This window comes from Lonchura striata, chromosome 7, assembly GCF_046129695.1.
Source record: "Lonchura striata isolate bLonStr1 chromosome 7, bLonStr1.mat, whole genome shotgun sequence".
In the NCBI taxonomy this organism is placed as follows: Eukaryota; Metazoa; Chordata; class Aves; order Passeriformes; family Estrildidae; genus Lonchura; species Lonchura striata.
In genome coordinates, this window is record NC_134609.1 from 36705413 (window position 1) to 36725156 (window position 19744).

At 44.1% G+C, this 19744-nt stretch overlaps 1 protein-coding gene across 5 annotated transcripts in view; it reads right to left on the minus strand.

Moving 5' to 3' along the window:
• Window positions 1-286: 286 nt before the first annotated feature.
• The window catches only part of MICU1 (mitochondrial calcium uptake 1), an 88670-nt gene continuing 69212 nt past the window's right edge, over window positions 287-19744 (minus strand). For all 5 annotated transcript variants that reach the window (XM_077784795.1, XM_021543867.2, XM_077784797.1 and 2 more), the window contains 4 exons: window positions 13536-13673; window positions 8309-8417; window positions 2878-2967; window positions 287-1023 (listed from right to left, as the gene is read on the minus strand). In XM_077784795.1, coding sequence (XP_077640921.1) covers window positions 860-1023; window positions 2878-2967; window positions 8309-8417; window positions 13536-13673 — 501 coding nt within the window. In that variant the 3' untranslated portion in view covers window positions 287-859. The remainder of the gene's footprint in view (window positions 1024-2877; window positions 2968-8308; window positions 8418-13535; window positions 13674-19744) is intronic.

A 19744-nucleotide genomic window follows, 5' to 3' on the forward strand; every position in this document is an offset into this window, starting at 1 on the left:
ACTCTGGAGTTTCTCTCCAGGCTGAACAATCCCAACTCTTCCAGTCTTTCCTCCCAGCAGAGCTGCTGCATCCCTCTGATCACCTTGGTGGCTTCTCTCTCCAGCAGCTCCATGTCCTTCCTATGCTGGGGAAGGAAAGTATTCCAGGAGTGATTGATCCCCTTTGGCTTTCCAGCTCTGGAAAGTCATGGAGGTTCCCCCCCTCTCCTTCCAAAGCACCCCATCTTCAGTACCTCAGTGCCAGTCTTGGGGCAGGGTCTGGAGCAATGGAGAGACAGAGGCAGGCTGCTGTGAGAACATCTTTACATGGTATTTTACAGGACAGCACCCGGCAAACCACGCCTGTCAGGCCTTCCCAGTGCAATTCCCCACTCAGGAGATCAGTCAGGGAGCTCCTGCAGCAGGAGGCTTCTGCAAGGCAGGAAGGGCAGGACAGCTCCACTACTTTTAGCTGCCCTTCTGCAGCAGGTGCAGCACGGAGCTTTTGGCTGGCTGAAATCCTGGCCTGGGATTCAGGAAATCCAGGAATTGCCTGGCTTTTCCAAAGAGTAGTCTGAGAAATAAAAGAATCCCCCCCCCCATGCCATTTTTTCATAGTACTAAATAAAGGTGATTTGGGGCCCAGCTCTGGAGCAGGGCACATCACACCATGCAGCTGGTGGCAGTAAAAGTCCTTTCCTTGTTCCTGAGAGAGAGGAATATGAAGGAGCCAGCAGCAAGCAAATACAGCAGGCAGGATTTCTAACTTGGATTGACAAAACCCTCCTGGTACAGCCAGCCTGGGCTCTCCAGAGCCTGGTGCCACCCTGCTGTGCCCATGGGCTGATCCAGGGAATGGGGGTGCTCCTTCCCAACCCTGCTACTGCTGCTTGGGAGCTGTGAAGTCCCATGCTGTCTCCTGGGCACACTTCCACATGGCCCTCATGAGCCGTGTGAAACCCATGTCCTTGGGCTTCTCCAAGCCTCGCATCAGGCGCTGCTTCATGATGGCAACAAACTCCTTGTTGCTCAGCTCTCCATTCCCTGCAAAAAGGAGGAAAAACAATCAGAGACCCACCAGCAACCTCCTTGAAATTATAACTTTAAAGGGTAACAGCCATGAGTGTCCTTTCCTCCAGAAACTGAGAGCACATTTGGCTCCCATCTCCCAAAATATCCTGCTGAGCAAGGGTTCCTGAGCCAGAGAACTTAAATCCCAACCCCATGGATGCTTGCAGGAGGCAGAAAAGCAAATGCAAACCAAATGTCCCTGTCCTCTCAGGAAACACTGCTTTAAGTGGTTTAGGAAATTATGGGTGCACAAATGTTTCAAATGGAGTAGAAGGGAAGATTTGTCAGTCTGATTAATGAGGTTATGGAGAATGCAGCCACTGGAAGCAAAATTCCAGCAAACTATCAAGGGCTGAGCAAAATTCCCTCCAGTGCTTCAGATTTTTAATGTCTGTAAACACTGATGGAGAGAAAACAACAAAATAATAATAATAATAATAAAAAGACATCTGTGCCTGGTTACATCCTTGGGGGACTCCTCTGGCAACCAGAGTCTTTCCCCCCACAAGATTTGCTGTGAAAATATTTAGGAGATTCTCCTGTGAGAGAAGGCAAACAGGGAATATTTGGATACACTTCAGCTCACTCTAATCTCCAGCCTGATCATCTGGCGTGAAGATTGTATCACAACAGTGATACTGAAGCACAGAGGAAAATAAAACAGGAGCTGTGACCTTAGAAACCTGCAAAGGAGCAGGTGGGGCTGAAACCAAGAGGGACAACAAGGAATAAATAAATTAAATAAATATTTTAATGTTCATGCAGCAGTGCTGCCACTTAGAGCTGCCAGATGCTGGTGACTGTGCTGGAGAAGCAGGGTGCCATCCAGGACTCTGATTTTGGCTTGGCAGTTTTGGGCAAATGCAGAATTTCCTTCTTTCCAAGTCAGAATTGCTGTCACCTGGCAAAGACTCCAGGAACTCCCATTAAATCAAGCCAGGAGTGCTTCAGTGTGGCAACAACTACCCCGGGGCACGCACACCCTCTGCAAAGCCAGCTTCCCACCAGGGCACAGAGCTGCTATTAATTAATTAAAAACTAAGCTGACATTTGTCTAGGACTTTGGAGATAAAGCCCCAGACCGGCTCGTTTCCAACGCTGGAGCACAACAGTCCATTTTGTTAAACCAACTGGAGTTCTCTGGCGGGGAAAAGGAGCATAAGTGTGCACACCAAACCTTCCCATCTGTGCTCCAACATCCACATCTCACAGGGCGGCTACCACCCTTCCCAAAAGGGCAGGGGGAATGTGGGAAATGGATTTGTAGAGAATTCTCAAAACCTGACAGAAAGCTCACACAGTGTGCATCTGTATGCAAACTTTGAGAGAAGAAATGCTGACTTAGAAATGCCATGGTATAGGACAGACATTGTTGAGAGAGAAATGGAACCAAAAACAAGTTTCAAAGGATGGCCTTGTAAAAAAGACTGGATACTTTGAAGAAATAGAACCATGAAAGATTCATTGTAGTGGGACCCATGAGGGGTAATTTAGATGATTGGCTTTAAGTCATTTACAGCATGGTGTGGCTAAAGCTGATAGGCCAAGAAACACTTACAGTGTATTGTAATTAGGAAATAGTTGGCTTCTGATTGTGATGGTGTGAATTATAACATCTGTATTGTCTCACCCTTCACGAGACTGAAAATGGAATAAAAGTTTTTAAAAGACCTCTCAGTTGCCCCATCTCTGGGTCAGAAAAGGGCACAATCCAACAGGGGTTCACCACAGATCCACGGACAAGGAGCATGGCGAGAAGAGCCCTGTCCCCCCGGATTTCTTGCCCTGGACTCTCACAGCCTGGCTGAGGTCGGGGTGCTCACTCACCGTCACAGTCGAAGAGCGCGAACACCACGTCGCACACGTGGTCTGACAGCTCCACCTTGGCCACTGTCCTGGCCACCTGCTGCATGGTCACTGCAACAGAGGGAGGGCACAGGGTCACACAGGGCGCACGATGTGCCAGCCACAGCAGGAGACTGCTGTTGTTCCTCCATGGAAAACGACCTTTGGGTCTTCAGAGAGGCCTGGAATAAGCTTGATCAACAAGGTGGATCCTGACAGCATTCCAAGGAATGCTATCAAGCATTCAACTCTATCAAGCAGGGTATTAAAAAAACTGGGAATTCCAAAAACTGCTTTTCCTGTTGCAACCCGGTAATTGCAGAACGAACCCACTCACCTGCCTGCAGGGAGCAAACCAGATTAAACTTGCAATAAAATAGAGTTGTAAGGAATTTTTTTCCCTTTTCTCCCCAGACTGGCAGCAGAGAAGCAAGCAGGAGTTTTATTCCCACCTTTAGAAAAGGGCAATCCATGGAGCTATCAATCTGGCAGGGTTAGGCAGTTGATTTTGCTGCACAAATGGGGAAAAAAGTGCCCCCTCACTAGGGTGGTATAAGTGTATTTAAATTGCTTCTCTATAAAGCCTGACCCAAGGAAACGCCATCCGCAGCAACTGGGATCAATGTTTAGCTGTGGAGCAAGGGAAAAGAGGGAAGTGGTCCATCACAAAACCAGACTGAAACCACAAACAGCCTCTGCATTCCTCCACAGTATCCTTATGGGGTTTCTGCAAACCCAGTCCTTCAGGAATTTTGGAGAGTTGAGTGTCAAAAAGGAAAAAATAATCATGCAATGTATACCATTACTGGATTAATTACAAACTGCATAAAATATTTCTAATGGGATTTTTTCATTGACGTTTACATTATTGGTACCTTCCACCCCGTTTCTGCTCCCCTGAGTGAAATCTGGGGTTTTCTGAGAGGAATAAACAGCCACCATCAGGTCCTTTTCCCCATAAAACCTCTCCTTTTACTAAATAATGTAGTAGAAAATTGAAATGATGCATTGTATATATGTAAAATATATAATCTCAAGAAAGACCCTACTTTTCCCACATAATTATTCTTTTTGAGTGAAATTCCTTTTCTCCATGAGTGATGTAGCTCCAGTCAGCAGTTATTACTCTGTATTTCTTCAGACAGAAACACCAAATTTCATTTAAGTTGTTGTAAATTAAAAACTTCTCTCAAGGTGCTTCACCTTGATGCCGTCCTTCCTTCCTGATGCTCTAGGTACCCTATAGCTGTAGCCTTACATGTAAAAAATAAAGTTAGAATGATTTCTTCATCACAGAATTCCAGAATGGTTTGGCTTAGAAGGGGCCTTAGAGCTCATCCAGTGCCACCCCTGCCATGGGCAGGGACACCTTCCACTGTCCCAGGCTGCTCCCAGCCCTGTCCAGCCTGGCCTTGGGCACTGCCAGGGATCCAGGGGCAGCCACAGCTGCTCTGGGCACCCTGTGCCAGGGCCTGTCCACCCTCAAAGGGAACAATTTCTCCCTAACACCAAATCAAAACCTCCCCTTTCAATTTAAAACCATTGCCCCTTGTCCTAATTCCTTTAATTATAAATTATGTTTTTCTGCTGAGATTTTACCCAGTCCTTCCATCTCTGCAGGGAGTCTCCTGATCCCTCCCCTCCTGCTTATTTTTCACAGCCACAGTTTTCCCAGCTGGAACTTGTACTCATGGCCACCAGTTCCTGCTTCCTCTCTTATTAATCCAACTGCACAAGTGTCAGCTCCATCCCATCATTCTTGCTTGATGCCAAAATGACTTCACAGGGGCTGCATGACTGTGCTGTGCTGGTTTTTAAGGAATCATAAGGAAGAGGGAAAGCGTCTCTGCTTTCACATCCACACACATGCTCCAGACCACAAAGTAGCTCGGGGAGGCAAATAAAATTGAAGCAAGCCTGTTGGAGTAATTTCTTTACCATTTCACAAAATGAAATAGATGCTGTCTGAGGAACACCTCCTAAAGCCTGTCCAGGTTTGGGGTTCTGGGATATAAATTCTCCTGAATTTCATATAATCAAGAATCAGTTCCACATTTCTATCTTGAAAAGCTTATAAAATTTCATGCATTGATATCTCCCTTCCTTTAATGGTTCCTTTAATGAGCCATCTGAGTGATTTTATGCAAGTTTAGAGTCTGACACAGTTAATTCTTTTTTTCCACTCTGATTCCCAGAACTGCACTGTGAGCAATGCCTCACTGAGTGCCTGCAAACGGGGCTTCGCTCCAGGCCAGAGTCTCACCAGATGGCAAAACTCACTTCTTCCCTCCAACCTGGCATTAATCACACATGTGGCCAAAAGAATGGACAGCTGGGCTGCTGCCTTTGTTTTCCAAATGGCACTGGAGTGATGGGAGCAGAGCTCCCTGCCCTGGGCCATTCCAGGATGGAAAGGCAGGACACGTGTTTTGGGCTCTCAGAAATCAGCCTCACGTTGATGCACACGTTTAATTTCAAGGCTCCCAGTTGAAAATGTTGGATGCTATCACTGGCAGTTTAGCTACCAAAATCTATTTAACTTTTTACAAATCATTTGCATGAGTACGTGCTGGAACACCCTTCCAGGAAAGAGATGGATAAGCCTTGTGCAATCCTGTGTGCACAGCACATTTTCCTTGGTCTCCTCAAACTGCAGCCCTGCAGCTGAGCAGAAGCTGTTTTGACATCAAAGGGAGCATGACAGAAAGTCACAAAGATCAGGGAGGGGGAAAAAAAAATAAAAGCAGAGCTGCCAGACCAAAGGCAGAGCTGTTTGTGCAACATCCACAGCCAGAAATATGGAAAGAAAGGAGATTCCTTGCAGACATCCCAAACCTGACTGCAGGTGGCCCAGGGCCAGCAGCTGCAGGGGATCCTGGTGGACACCAGGGTCTCCAGAGACCCCTCCCAACTACCAGCACTGCCATTATTCCAGAGGAGCAATCCAAGCTGTGCTTCAGGGGGGGCTGACTTCTTCCATCCATCTCCAAGGCAGAGGAAAGCAAGCAGCAATTCCATGACTGCATTCCAGCTCACCTCTGCCCCCTTCCAGATCCCCTGTCCACTCTGCAGCCATTTCAAGCAGCATCATTCAAATAAAATGATTTTCCATGAACCTCTCTGGGGCTCCAGCCTTGCTCCAAGCCATGGATCAGCAGTGGGCTCAGCTGTCTCGCCGTGCTTTGGCCCATCCATGCCTTGCCCTAAACCCCAAATGAGTTATCCCACAGCTCTCTGCTGGCAGAAGGGCTGCTTGGAAAGCCTGGCTGCACACAGTGCCAGAAAAAGTGCAATTCACACCCTCCTAAAAGGGGAATAAGCACCAAATTCAGTTCCTGTCCTGCTTCCAGCTGTGAGCCCAGGCTGGGGAAGTCTTCTAAGGAATGCTTATGATTCAGGAGAATGATAGCTATTATGTTGCTGGGAAAATGAAAGATGGGCTAACAAATAATCTGGGTGTTTTTAAATGGGTCATTAAAATGCAGGTTTATGATCTTTTTTAGAAGAAGAAGCAACAGCACAGAAAACAGGCTGTCAAGCTCTGGCTGTTTGGTACCAGCCATTTTTTCCACTCTGAAATTTTAAACAGCCCTTCTAAAATCATAATAATGTTTGCTGTATTGTTAGCAGCAAATGATTACACATTCTAACCTTTTCCTAGTCCCCATCCCAGTGTAATTTTTACATTTGTTAGTTTGTAACCAGCAACCTTGTGAAAGTTTCACTTTTGGGAGGGCACACCCCATTTATGGTTCACTTAAATCTGATCCCCGCCCAAAGAAGGTTCCCTTACCCCAGACAAACACTCCCAGCTCAGTGGCTGCACAAGCTCATTAATAGCACATAATTAAACAACAATCACACTGATTTACCAACTGCACACAGACCTAAATTCTGGAAAAATGTATATTCCATGACAGGATAAATGCTAATTTCCTGTAGGCACTGAGTAAATTTGATTTGCTGGGCTATTACCTCCTCTGGGATGCTGCAGAAAGGGCTCAGAGCAGCAGCAGCACACACAGACTTGGTATTTTAAATGAAAGAAAACTTTTAAATGAAAGAAAATCCTATCAGGATCTTTTAAGTCTTAAGGTAATGATGATCTAAACCAAAAAGTACAGATGATTTTCCCCCCAAATGAGAAGGGCTGCTGACACACACAAGAAGAAATGTGACACGTTTGTTTCCCTCTGTAATTCCACTGCCCCACAACCTATTAATGCCTGAATATTCCCACAACAGCAGCAGTTGGAATAGCTGACTTCCAAAATGTTTAATTCTGCAGCTGCCTAAATGAATCAGCTTCAACTTTGTAGCAGACAAAGAGTTTCCACTTAGCCTAAAAATCTTAATGAGTTTGCCATCCTTTTTTTCTATTCTCAGTCTGTTAAAAAATAAAAAGCCCTCTTAAAAAAACCCAAAAACCAAAGCACTTGTGACAGATCCTGGCAGCAGAGTGGGACTTGGTTTAAAATATATTTTTGGGATTTTTTTGCCTTTTTTTTTTAATCAGTGTGTCAGATCTAAGAACATACCTGAGACAGACCAGCTCAGAAAAGGAAACCTGATGAGAAGAAGGATATGGATTGGTCTGATCAATAAACCACATTATTACCAAGTTCTCCAGGAAACACCAGGTCTGAGGTTTATTCAAGCTACTCCTCTGGACTGTGGTTATCTGAAATACAATAAAGTCTCTGGACAGACTTTAATGCTTAGTCTGTGACCTCAGTGGTGTCCCAGTGCTCTTCCTCTTTCCCTCCAGCATTCCCAGGAGCTCCAAAGGTGTTTGCCACTGCTTGGCTTTCCAATCAGAAATGCAGCATCCAGCCCTTATTTCTAGACAAAATCTATGATTTTTGAGCAAAGCTGAACCAAAACAAGGGTTGAGCAGTTCCTATCACCAGTCTCACAGCTGCTGTGTCTTTGCCATGTGGATCAGAGACCTCCACAGAAAATAACTCTGCAATAATTTTTTTACACTAATTTTTGAAGTCCTTTGTAGAGGAAGAAAAATAAGGTAACTTCAGAAGATGAGGATGAACAAGAAACAGTGGTGTCCCTGGGAACCACAGCCTGTGGCACACTCATGAGGTCACCTTGCCTCTGCACACAGCAGAATGGTCCTTCTGAAGGTATCACCATGAAACCACTGCTTCCTCATTCTTCTGGCTACATGTCAGCATTTCTTCTCCCTGTATCTAAAACTGTGGAAGTAGAAAACCTGAAATCCCTCTTTATCCATGGATTCTGCAAGCTAAGCACCTCATTACAGGGAGGAATTGAAATTTGGGTACAGTTTTAACCTATCAGCCTGGGCTTGTCTGACATCTTCCCAACTCCCAAAGACATGGCATGAGTTGTGCTCCCTCAGGCTTTCAGCACCTGAACATCCCACAGGTTTTAATACCTTTATCAAGAGAAGCTCCAGCCATGTGGTAGAAGCTCAAAGCCGTGTCCACGTCATTTATGTTCTTCAGAAAAGTGAAGAAGTTCTCCACCTCCTCAAAAGTCAGCCCCTAGGACAGAGAAAAGACCCTCATGTGGTGATGGGAAAAGGAGATCATGAGCACTCCTGGCAATGACACAGTGACTCATTGGCCTGAAGCTGTAGCCTGAAGGGAATTCATCTGCACACTCCAAAAAATCAGCCTTGGCACTTGAGGATGTGGGTTGTGATCTGTACTTTTGTTCCCTTCCTGACCCCACCAGTCCCACAACGGGAAGGGACTGAAAACCATTTTCTAGGCGAGCAGACCTCAGATGCAGGAGGCCACTGCAAACAGGTGAATTGATAAATTCTTTGGAAGCCTGAACCCTTGCAATGACAATATCAAACAGTCCATGTTGGAAGCCTGGTTACCGAGAATTTCAGACTTTCTGTGCTGACAGGCACTGACCCCCAAGAGAACACTGCATTTACCCTGAGGCCATAGAAAAAGCTTCAAAAGTTAAATGCTAAAACTAAGACTATAGGTGTGTAGTTTGAATAAAAGTGTGTAATATCACATAGTAAAAAACTTAGAGTTTAAGATTTTAAAATATGGTAATATATATAAAGCAAGATAAAAATTTTAGAGCAGAAGCTAGTCCTTCTTCACCTTCTTCATGAGTTTAAGCAATATTGTGTAATTAGATTAAAAAGTCTACATTGCAAGTCACAAGTAGTTAGTTATCAAATTAAAAGCAAAAATAATTTAAGTGTAATTTCTTTATTAAACAGCTTATCTTTAAAAGACCTTGTAAAGAGAGATAGAGCTACATTTTTAGTTTGTTAGAGTGAAGTGCTGTAGAACTCAGGGTTTGTGAGACTGTAATACAGATAAGAACTAATACACATCTGAGTCCAAAGAATAAATACCATCTACACATTTCATCCCAACCCTGGCAAAAAAAAAAAAACAACAAAAAAACCCCCCCAAAAAAACCCAACAACTCAACAAGCCTGTGCACTGTGAGGTCTCTCCCAGGAGATTCAGGGATCCCAGGGGGAATCCATGTCTTACCCAGTGTGGCAGAAGGTGACACTAAAGCACAGAAGTGTCCCAGTTTGCTTTGCTGCTGGAGGCAGGATCTCTGTCTGCTCCATCTACCTGGGCCAAGTGAGCATGTGCTCAGGTGAGAACCACGTTCTGGGATAGTCATGGAAAAACAACCTGAGATACTGAGGAGAAGAACTGCTGATGAACACAACTCTGGGAACCCCACCTGGTTACACTACACCTGATTTTATCACCCTGTGCAGCTCCAGCACAACTACAGCAGGGCTGGTGATGCCTTTTGAAGGCTGGCCTAGAACAGAGGCTTGGGCAGAGTTAAAGAATAAAGCAGGGATTTATTAAAAGGCCTCAGTGGATCAACCTTGCGCAGCACAAGAGCTCAGCCAGGGCTGCACCCAAGATGAACCAAAATGGTCACAAAATGGACACCTGCTCACAGGGTCTCTCACTTTGATCAGTTTTGCTCCATTTGTACATTTGAATTCATTGTCCAATTCCAGCTTTAGCCCATGCAGTCCCATCCTGCTTGTTTTTCTCTCTTCAGTCCATGTCATTTATGCTATTGGGCCTGAGATTTGGGTGCTTGTATTTGGGTCCCCGGCTAGAGAAGGAATTGTTTTGTCTCCCTGCTCTGTGAAGAGAGCTTACCAACAATTAATAGGAAGCTCAGACCTACACACTAAAGCAGCAGAGAATCTGAAAAATATAAAAGCTAAAACTTGAAGCATCACTGGGACAAGAGCTGGAGCCTCCAGCTCCTGCAGCAGAGCCACGGCATGGAGCCAAGGGAGGAGGTGAATCATCACCACAGTAATAACCACTCAGACTCCCTCTCTGGGAGACATAAATCATCTTGTCAAGAGGAGTTCAGGCTCCTCCTATCCTGCCTGGCACAACAGATTGATAGAGCAAGATATTAAAAATCCAAGATGCAGAACACAGCAGAGCTCCACAACTTGGATGTGTTCAGCAGGTACTGTCAAATATAAATTTACACAATCTGCTGTAACTCTGCTCAAACAACTTCTAAAATCAGGGAAGAAGCCACCAGTCTTTTGAAAGAAAAAGAACATTTTAAAAGTCTTTCCATACAGACATTTGCAGCTTGTTCCTATCTTGGCTGTGAGTACGTGGCCCTGCTCTAATGATCTACGTGTGCACTGACACATGCAACAGCAGCTTTGTCAGCCCTGGACTCATGGATCTGGGCCAAAAAGGATGGGATGGCAAAATGGGAGAGCACATGTAGACAACAGAGCTGACTGAAGGGAGAAATCCCTGGTGACACTGCAGGAAGCTTTCCTTGAATGTCTGCCTGCTCCTCTTCCCGAGAGGAGCACTAGGATGTACAGCAGAATTAAATTAAATACTGTCCTAGGGAAAAAAATAATCCAGTAAATCAAGTACCTCTACAGGAAGCACTGCAAAGATCCCTCTGTTTTGTACAATGGTTCTACAAGAGAAAATACCTTTGCAATTATCATGATGCCTCCCTGCCTGGGAGTAGGGCACTGGGAGAGTGGAAAGCCTGGAGGAATCATGAGGTGTGTGGCCACTTCCAGGCCAGCAGAAGACTTTGTGCTGAGATCTGCCTGCTCTATCTGGGACATCTGGGGTTTGTAGGGTTCTAAGCAAAGAGCCATAAGGTTTGTATTTTCCTGGAATTCCCAAAATGGCAGATGCTGAGGCCCAGGAGCACTGTTGTCTGTGCATCATGGACCCTTGTTTGGTATCCTGGAATGGTTTGGGTGGGAAGGGACCTCAAAGTCCATCTCATTCCATGGTGTCCCATGGGCAGTGACACCTTCCATTATCCCAGGATGCTCCCAGCCCCACCCAACCTGGCCTTTGTGGTCCTTTCACCAGCTGAAAAAACAAAACCAGTGCACACATGTATCCTACAAATCATGGCTTTCAGGTGGACAAGACCATTGAATGTCTGTAGCAAGAATACCATCAGTGTTAGGAAATTTATTTTTTGTTTTTGAGGAATCCCATAGGTGAGGCTGGTGTCAGTGTTAACTCTGTTCCAGCTTCCAAAATAAAATAAAAATCAGGGACTGGAACAGCATGAGGCAAATCAACAGATGAATGATCACATCTTTCAAGACATTTGTAGCTCCAGCTTTTAATTCATGATCAGCTGAATTCCTTCATCACCCACGTAATCCTCACAAAACATAAGCAGGGAGACTCCAGAAGCACTTACCTGCTTGTAACACAACAGCTCAAACATCTGCAAAAATTAGGGCTTTTCACCTGGGAACCCAGGTTCAGCAAGGAATTCCACCTCACTGCCACCCCCTGCTATCTCCACAGAAAAATAACCCAGCCAGCCCCTGAAGCACACGTGGGAGATGACATGAATCACTGGCTTCTGAAGAGACAGCTTGGTTTTCCAGCAGTTCGGGAGGCACTAATACATTGGTTCTGAATGTTGCTGATGACTCAGGTCTTTTTTACCAGGAGAAAAGCAGCTGTGTAAGTACAACTTGGGGAGGACATTCATAAGAAATGTTAGACAAAACAGAGTGTGGCAGCTCTGCTGAATAGACAAAGTTCACCTACCCAGGGTTAAGATAGGATTTTTCCTCAAGAAAAATAAAATAATGAAAGCAGATTAGCAGTTAATAGAAGAAAGCTTATCATTCTCAAAAGCAGGAATGCAGAATAACAGCCTTGGAAACAGCTACAGATTAGATTAAACTCAGTTTTGTTGTTTTGGAGGCTGCCAGGGTTGCCTTGTGCAGTCAAGGTAATTTCATCAGACAAAGAGGACAAAGTTTGGCAGATTCCATAAGAAAGCTCTCTCAAAAGAACTGCAATTCCAAGGAAAAGCCTTGCTGGGTGAGTCTGGGACAGTGTCTGGGCATTTCATCCTCAGCAGTGCAAGGAATCATGAATTTTTCACAAATACTTTTCCTTACAAATAAAATTTTTGTCCTATTGCCCATTTTCTCTCCTTGAAAGTCCTTGGAATAAAGGAAGATAAAGATTTGCTTTGAGTCTGGCTGTCTGTAAATAGAAAGACAATCTGGCTGATTTGGGGATGAGGAATAAGGTGAGAACAAGAAGTTCTTCCTCTGGCACAGATGTCAGGGTCTTGGCTTACACATGAAAGGAAGAAAACATCTGCTGTAGGAAACCTTCCAAAAGAAATTCCTTTGTCTCTTTTCTCACACAGCCAGCTACTGTTCAGTAATATCTATACATATATACATACATACATACATACATATATATATATATATATATATATATATATATACACAAAAATCACAGCAAAAGAATCAACAATTTGCAAACTTCTAAACCAGAGCTGATATTTTTCTATTAGACACACATTGCATTTAAGCACTTTTTCCTGGAGAAATCAAGTTATTCCTGTTAATGTAGGAATCCCATTAAGGAACAAAAAAAGTTGCAGACTCTGGTCAGAACTTGTGTTTTATAACACATTTGGCACCTAAACCAGTTATGAAATAAACTCTGGTTCTGATGTCAGAAGAAAGCAACTCCAAAACAGCCAGCCAAAGACTTTCCATCCCTTCTCACTTTGATGAATTGCTTGTTTATATCCCAGTTAATAAAAGAACATTCTGGCTTAATAAAAGAACATTTATTACAGGGGCAGATGTAAAATTCTAATGCTCGATAATTTCTCAGCCCATACTTGCCTTACCTGATAAAGCACATCTTACGATATGGATATCTTATTCCAAGGACTATCACTGAATTAATGAGTGTAGGGTCTGCAAACATAGTCCTCTCTAAATTGTGAGTAATTTTTCCCAGAAGTTAATAACTGAATAATAAACTGCCTGGTCACAGCAGCTAACGAATCCAAGGTCGAGCCAGGAATTGGGAGCATGGCTTCAGTGTTTGTTCTATGGCTCCAGACCCAGGGTGCTATTCAGCAAATTGAATTTTTAAAATTACAGCATCTATTTTCATAAGGAATAAACCTACAGCCTGCACTGGACACCAACCACTGCACTCCCAGCTCTTCCCTCTCTCTCCACCACAGCTCAACAGGGAGTGAATGCTTTTCCGAAGAAGATAGGCATTGCTTAACTCATTTTTCAGCCCAGCCTGGGGCTGAGAAATTTTCCCAAATTTTCCATGAATGCCACTGACCTCTCCATCCTGGAAGTGCTTCTTGAGCTGTTTGAGCATGACAGTGAGCTTCTTGGACTGCACCCCGCTGTATGCCAGCAGCATGCTCCCGAACTGCCGCTCCGTGATCCGCCCATCCACCGGGTCATGCCGCTCGAACTGCGAGGGAAGAGGGAACAGGGAGATGAAAACCAGGAGCACCACAAAGCTCCACCTGAGGCATGAAGCATAAAAAGGGCACCATAAAGAATTAAGATTGCAGGAAAAGCTGGTGAAGGAGAAGTGCTGATGGGTTCTAGGATCTGCTTTCCACAGGATTGTCTCTCCACATTTGCCCTATGTGCAATTCCTTGGACAGCTCTTGGGAGAAGCCTTTGTTGGAGTCCTGGATGCTGAGAATTTCAGGCTTTCTGTACTAACAGACTGTAACCCCCAAGAGAACACTGCATTTCACAGAATTCACAGAATGACTAGGTTGCAAGAGACCTCCAAGATCATCGAGTCCAACCCAACCCCAACACCTCAACTAAACCCTGGCCCCCAGTGCCACATCCAGTCTGTTTTTAACACATCCAGGGATGGTCACTCCACCACCTCCCTGGGCAGCCATTCCAAAACTTCATCACCCTTTCTGTAAAAAACTTTCTCCTGATACCCAACCTATATTCCCTTGGTGCAGCTTAACACCGTGTCCTCTGGTTCTCCCAGTGCTGCCTGGAGAAAGAGACCAACCCCAGCTGAGCACAGCCTCCTTTCAGGTGAATTTTCATTTGACCTGAGGCTGTAGAGAAGGCTTCCAAAATTGAATGATAGCACTAAGATTATGAGTGTAGTTTAATTAGAAGTGTGTAATATCACAGAGTAGAAAACTTAAGAGTTTAAAATTTTAAAATATAACAATATATATGAAACAAAATAAAAGTTTTAAGATGGTAGCTAAATGTTTTTCTTCACCTTCTTCTTCATAAATTTAAGTAGCAGTGTATAATTAAACAAGTCCGCATTGCAGACTTCAAGTAATTAGTTATTAAATTAAAAGTAAAAATAATTCAAGTATAATTTCTTAATTAAATAGTTTAACATTAAAAAGCCTTATATAAAAATAATTAAATATTTTATAACTTATTAATAAAATACTATAAAACTCACAACTTACAATATAAATAAAAGTAAGCATCTAAATCTAAATACAAAATACCATCTCAAGCACTTCAATCCCAACCTTAACAAAAGTTTAAGAAACAAAAACCACACCATTTAATGGTGCACCAGTGTGAGGACACCTGTTGAAATTGGGACCTTCCTGAAGAAACAGAGATAACGTGCAGCTGTGAGCTGGAAGGGAGAAATCCCCGGGGAAAAGAAAGAAGAATAAAGGAAGAAAACAGAACTCAGAAATCCCTCCCAGCTTTATCACACAGGACTGGGCTAATGAGTGGCTCCATGGCTGCTCTAAACAGGGACAGTGATTAATAAACCAAAGAGAAGTCTTGCAAAAGTCTTTAATTTTACTCCTCTCTGCCCCAAGGCCTGTACCAGTGTCTCAGCAAAGGAAAGTTCATGGATGTCTCCAGACTTCACCTTCCCAAAGTTCTCCTCATCCTCAGACCCTTCCGGTCCCTGACTCCCACAAATGCTGCTGTGAGGCCCCTGTAGAACTTCCAAAAAGCCCTTGGGCAGAGAAGGGTTTTCTCCAGTAATCCACCTCTCCTGCAGAAGTTTGTCTCCCGGCTTCCACTGCAGGGAAGGAGGGAAGAGCCATTCCCCAGCTTGGGAAGGTGCTGGGTAGGAGCACCAGCTCTTTGCCCTCTGAGTAATGGGGATTTCATCCTTTCCTTTTCCCCCTCCTCTGTGAATCTACAAGCATCAACATTAAACTTCACCCAGCTTCACAGATCCCAGCACTTGGGATAGATTATATCCCTTCAAATTTACCAGGAAACACAAGACCAATACTCCAGCTGGTCACAAGCCAGAAGATGACATTAAACAACAAAAATAATTTTTAAACTCATGGGGAACAACTTGGTACCAATGATTGACATTTTGCTGCCTGCTGAGTTGACCATTCCAGACTCAGCTGCTCTTTGGTGCTAATGAATTTTTAATTATTACCATATCAACTAGATTTTGGCTGCTTTTCCCAGTGGGAAACCAAGGGACTCCTGAAAAGTGGAGCACCAAGGCTGGAGGGATTTGTATGGGTGACTCTGTCAGGAGGCAGATCCCAAATGGAGAAATTCTGCTCCTCGGCCCCCTTGTGCTTTCACCTGAGTGGCCCACACACAGTTTTGGGGGAAAAAATGGTTATTTTTACTGTCATCTGATACAGGCTTTGGGAATCACTCATGATGCAAAACGTGGGCCTCTCCCATTCTCCTGTGCTTGGGAAAGGAGAGGGAAAACTCATTTGTTGGAATCGTTCTTCATTAAAAAGCAAAAGTAGTCATTTCTGTCATGCCTAAAGAATGCAAAGAAAATGCCCTTGGGACACAAAAATTTGCTATCAGTGCTGCTTCAAAAGCTGCACTGATGCTTTCTTCTGCTGTAATATTCCTAATTTCATCCCCAAAGACATAAATCAGCATATTTCTACCAACAACCTTAAAATATCCCAAGTTTTAGCAGAGCTTTAGGTAGCATCTTTAATTAAAGGCTAGGAAATGGGTCCAAATATCTCAGATCAACCTCCTGAGAGGTGCCTATGCTTAGAAAATCTCAAGCTGGTGTCTGAAAGCCCATCAGTCCCCTCTCCCCCTGCCCTGCATTAAGGATCAAGCATTGGGCAGCTCCATGGAGTAACACAAGCAAGCACAGCGCCCTGCAGATGGGGAAATAAAGAACCAACTCCTTGCAGTTTTTTTTTTAACTAAACCTTCAGATTGTGATCTGTTTTGTATTACCAGATGCAGAAAAGACCAGAAAGGAAAAATTTAAATACTTTTCATTTTTCTACTGATACACCACAAAAGTATTCACAAGAAATAAAAAGCCTGAAAACTATGGAATTTAATTTAAAAAGTCTGGAAACTATGGAATTTGTGCTGCTTATTATTTATCTCACTTTGAAATGAATATTTCTAACAACAAACCAGAACACTCAGATGCCCACTGTCACATACAGTGGTGCTCATTGCAAAGGTCAGCCCAGAAAGGGGCTGGGAAGTGAGAGCTGGTCCACATCCAGTTCCCAAATTCCAACAGAACCACCACTGAACTGAGCAAAAGCAACAGCATCACAGTGAGGGATAAAGGAAGTTCAACTCTTTGACTCCAAGCTGTTGTCAGATGCACTTAAATTAATTACAGAAGGGATAAGCATGCCATGTCATTTTAAGAGAAATTTCAGGGAGGGAATTCTGGTTTTTTTTTTCTGCTGTGTCAGAGATTGTGTTGATCCATAAAGAAACTGGGCTTCAAAGGATTTGAGTGGAAACCCATTGATTCCTGATGAAAGAAAACCCCCAGCTACCCCTGACACCCCCTTTCCTGGGAGCAGAGGTACATCCATGTTTCTCTACCCTCCGGAATATCTTCTAGCCAAGCACAACTCACCACTTGGAAATGAAGGAGGGTGCAAAGCCTACAGGAATTTGTCTTTCAGTACTCAATACACAGTCTACAAACAGTGTTAAGTGTAAAAATTCTTTTGGTATTTGAAAAAGCAGGAAAAACAGTGTCCATTCCCAGGTAATTACAATTATCTGCCTCCATGCACAGGATGACACTCTACAGGTTATTTTTCTGTTCACTGGGGGGAAATAACCCCACACCCTACAAGGAGGGGATGCAGGGCACAGCACTCTGGGGTTTATTACAGCAAATGAGTCCTCTGACAGCCTTGTGCCCTTTCATGGATCTTAAAGAAGGAAAAGCAGGGCCAAAGCAGTGCTCACCCAGCATTATCCAGAGGAGGGTGGAGCAGCTCGTGCTCCCACCATCCCACCAGGACAAACAGAGGATGGGTGGGGGGGGGTCCTACCCCATCCCAAAATCACACACACAATGGGCCAGCGAGTCCAACACCTCCGGAGCAGCTTCCACTGGCAGCCACTTGGTGCCAGCAGTGGATTCTGCATCTGCACGAGGCAAGGAGAAAAGAGGAGAGAATGCTGGTCAGTGTTCTTCCTGCAGGCCAGGACACCTGAGGTGCTGAAGAAATTAGCTTGAAATATAAAAAGGCTGTGTTTTAAAATTCATTCAAAGCCAAGTGATGTGAAAGGAATTCCAAGGCATTTACGGAACAGTTCTGCAGGAACTGTAGTGACAGGACAGAAGGGAATGGCTTCAAACTAAAAGAAGGGAGGTTTAGATTGGGTATAAAGAAGGAATTGTTCCCTGTGAGGGTGGGCAGGCCCTGGCACAGGGTGCCAGGAGAAGCTGTGGCTGCCCCTGGATCCCTGGAAGTGTCCAAAGGCAGGTTGGACAGAGCTTGGAGCAGTCTTGGACAGTGAAAAGTGTCCCTGCCTATGGCAGGGGGTGGAATGAGATGAGCTTTAAGATCTCTTCCAACCCAGGCTATTCTGAAATCCTATAGGAGGGGAAGAAGGCAGCAGAAATGGGGTGCAGCCTTTGACTTCACCAGCTTTGCTAGCCCAGTCCCAGTAGCCAGTCCAAATACACAGCAGGGTACTCCCTGATTTTTTTTTTTGTTATTTAAAAGCCTACCCTTAACTTTATACACACGTTAAAGAGTCCCAAACTCCCCCCCAAAACCTGAAGGATGAGCATATTCCTGCTCCTCTATAAGATGAAATTCCTAGATTTGTTCAAATAACCCCACTCTCCTTCCTTCTGAGAAAAAGGCTTTCTCACATGAGGAGAGCAGAGGACAAATAAGCAATTTCCCCAGCTTCTACAGCTCCTTAATTGCACAACTTTATGGAAAGGTAATACAAGGAGCCATCATAAAACAACAGACCCATCATATCTTTTCCTGCTTCATTGTTTTTTTCCTCCAATAACTCAATCCATCTTCCCCTGCAGGAAATCAAATCCCAGGCTCTGAGGAGCATCCAGCCCAAACCAATTCAGAGACACCAACACAAGAAACATCCTGGTGAAAAAAGAAAACCTGCTGGTAGTTCCTAAATGCAGACATTGGTTTCCTTCCATCTCTCCTTCTGGCAGCAAGGCTCACCAGTGGGAAATGAAGCAGCTCCACTTGGCCAGAAAAAAGCCAAGTTTGGGTACCACACGCTTTCAGGGGAAGGTTTCGCTTCCCAACTGACTCTCCTTCCTCTTCAGTAAATTTGTCATAATCAGTAGTGTTAATAGGGGAAGATTCTACCTAAAACTCCAGTGCTAAAATCTGTGGGAAATGGATTTATAGAGAATTTTCAAAGTATGATATAAGATTTACACAGTATGTATTTGTATGTAAACTTTGAGATACGAACTGTTGACTTAGAAATGTCATGGAATAGGACAGACATTGTTGCGAGAGAAATGGAATTAGAAACAAGTTTTAAAGGATGGTTTTGTAAATAAGATCAGATACTTTGGAGAAATAGAACTATGAAAGATGCATTGTAGTAGAACTTTTGAAAGGTAATTTTAGATTATTTAAGGTATTTAAAGCATTGTGAGGTAAAAATTGATAGATTAAGAAATGTTTATAATGTATTGTAAATAGAAAATAGTTGGCTTTCAATTGTGATGGTGTGCCTCATAACATCTGTATTGTTTTACTCTTCACATGAGACTCAAAGTAGAATAAAAGTTTTTAAAACATTTCTTGGTTATTTCTGAGTTCTCAGTTGCCTATCTCTGTGTCAGAAAAGGCCATAAGCTAACAAATATCCCCTCTAAGCAGAGAATGGGAGTTGACAAAACTGCTTAAAAAAGGAGGAGCAATGTTTTTTGATTGCTGCCACCAGACCCAGCTGGGCCCAAGAGAGCAGCCCCTGCTCTGCAGCTGGGAGGGGACACCAGAGCCCTCAGAGAGGGCTCAGCATCACCAGACAACCACAAGTGGCTGTCAAAACCTCCCATGGAAAAGTGGGATAAATTGATTATGCCCCTCCTTCCTAACCTGGCATTTTTGGACTGGACACACACTGGTGGCTTGTGTCTCTTGCTTTGTTTGCTGAAGAAGAAAACGGCTAAAATAACCTCTGGGCCCTTGCACTTGGCACAGGCACAAACAGCATTTGGGATCCACCAAATCCCATCAGTGCAGGAGGGAAACACCCAGTTGTAACTGGAGCCAGCACGATGAAAACACAGCT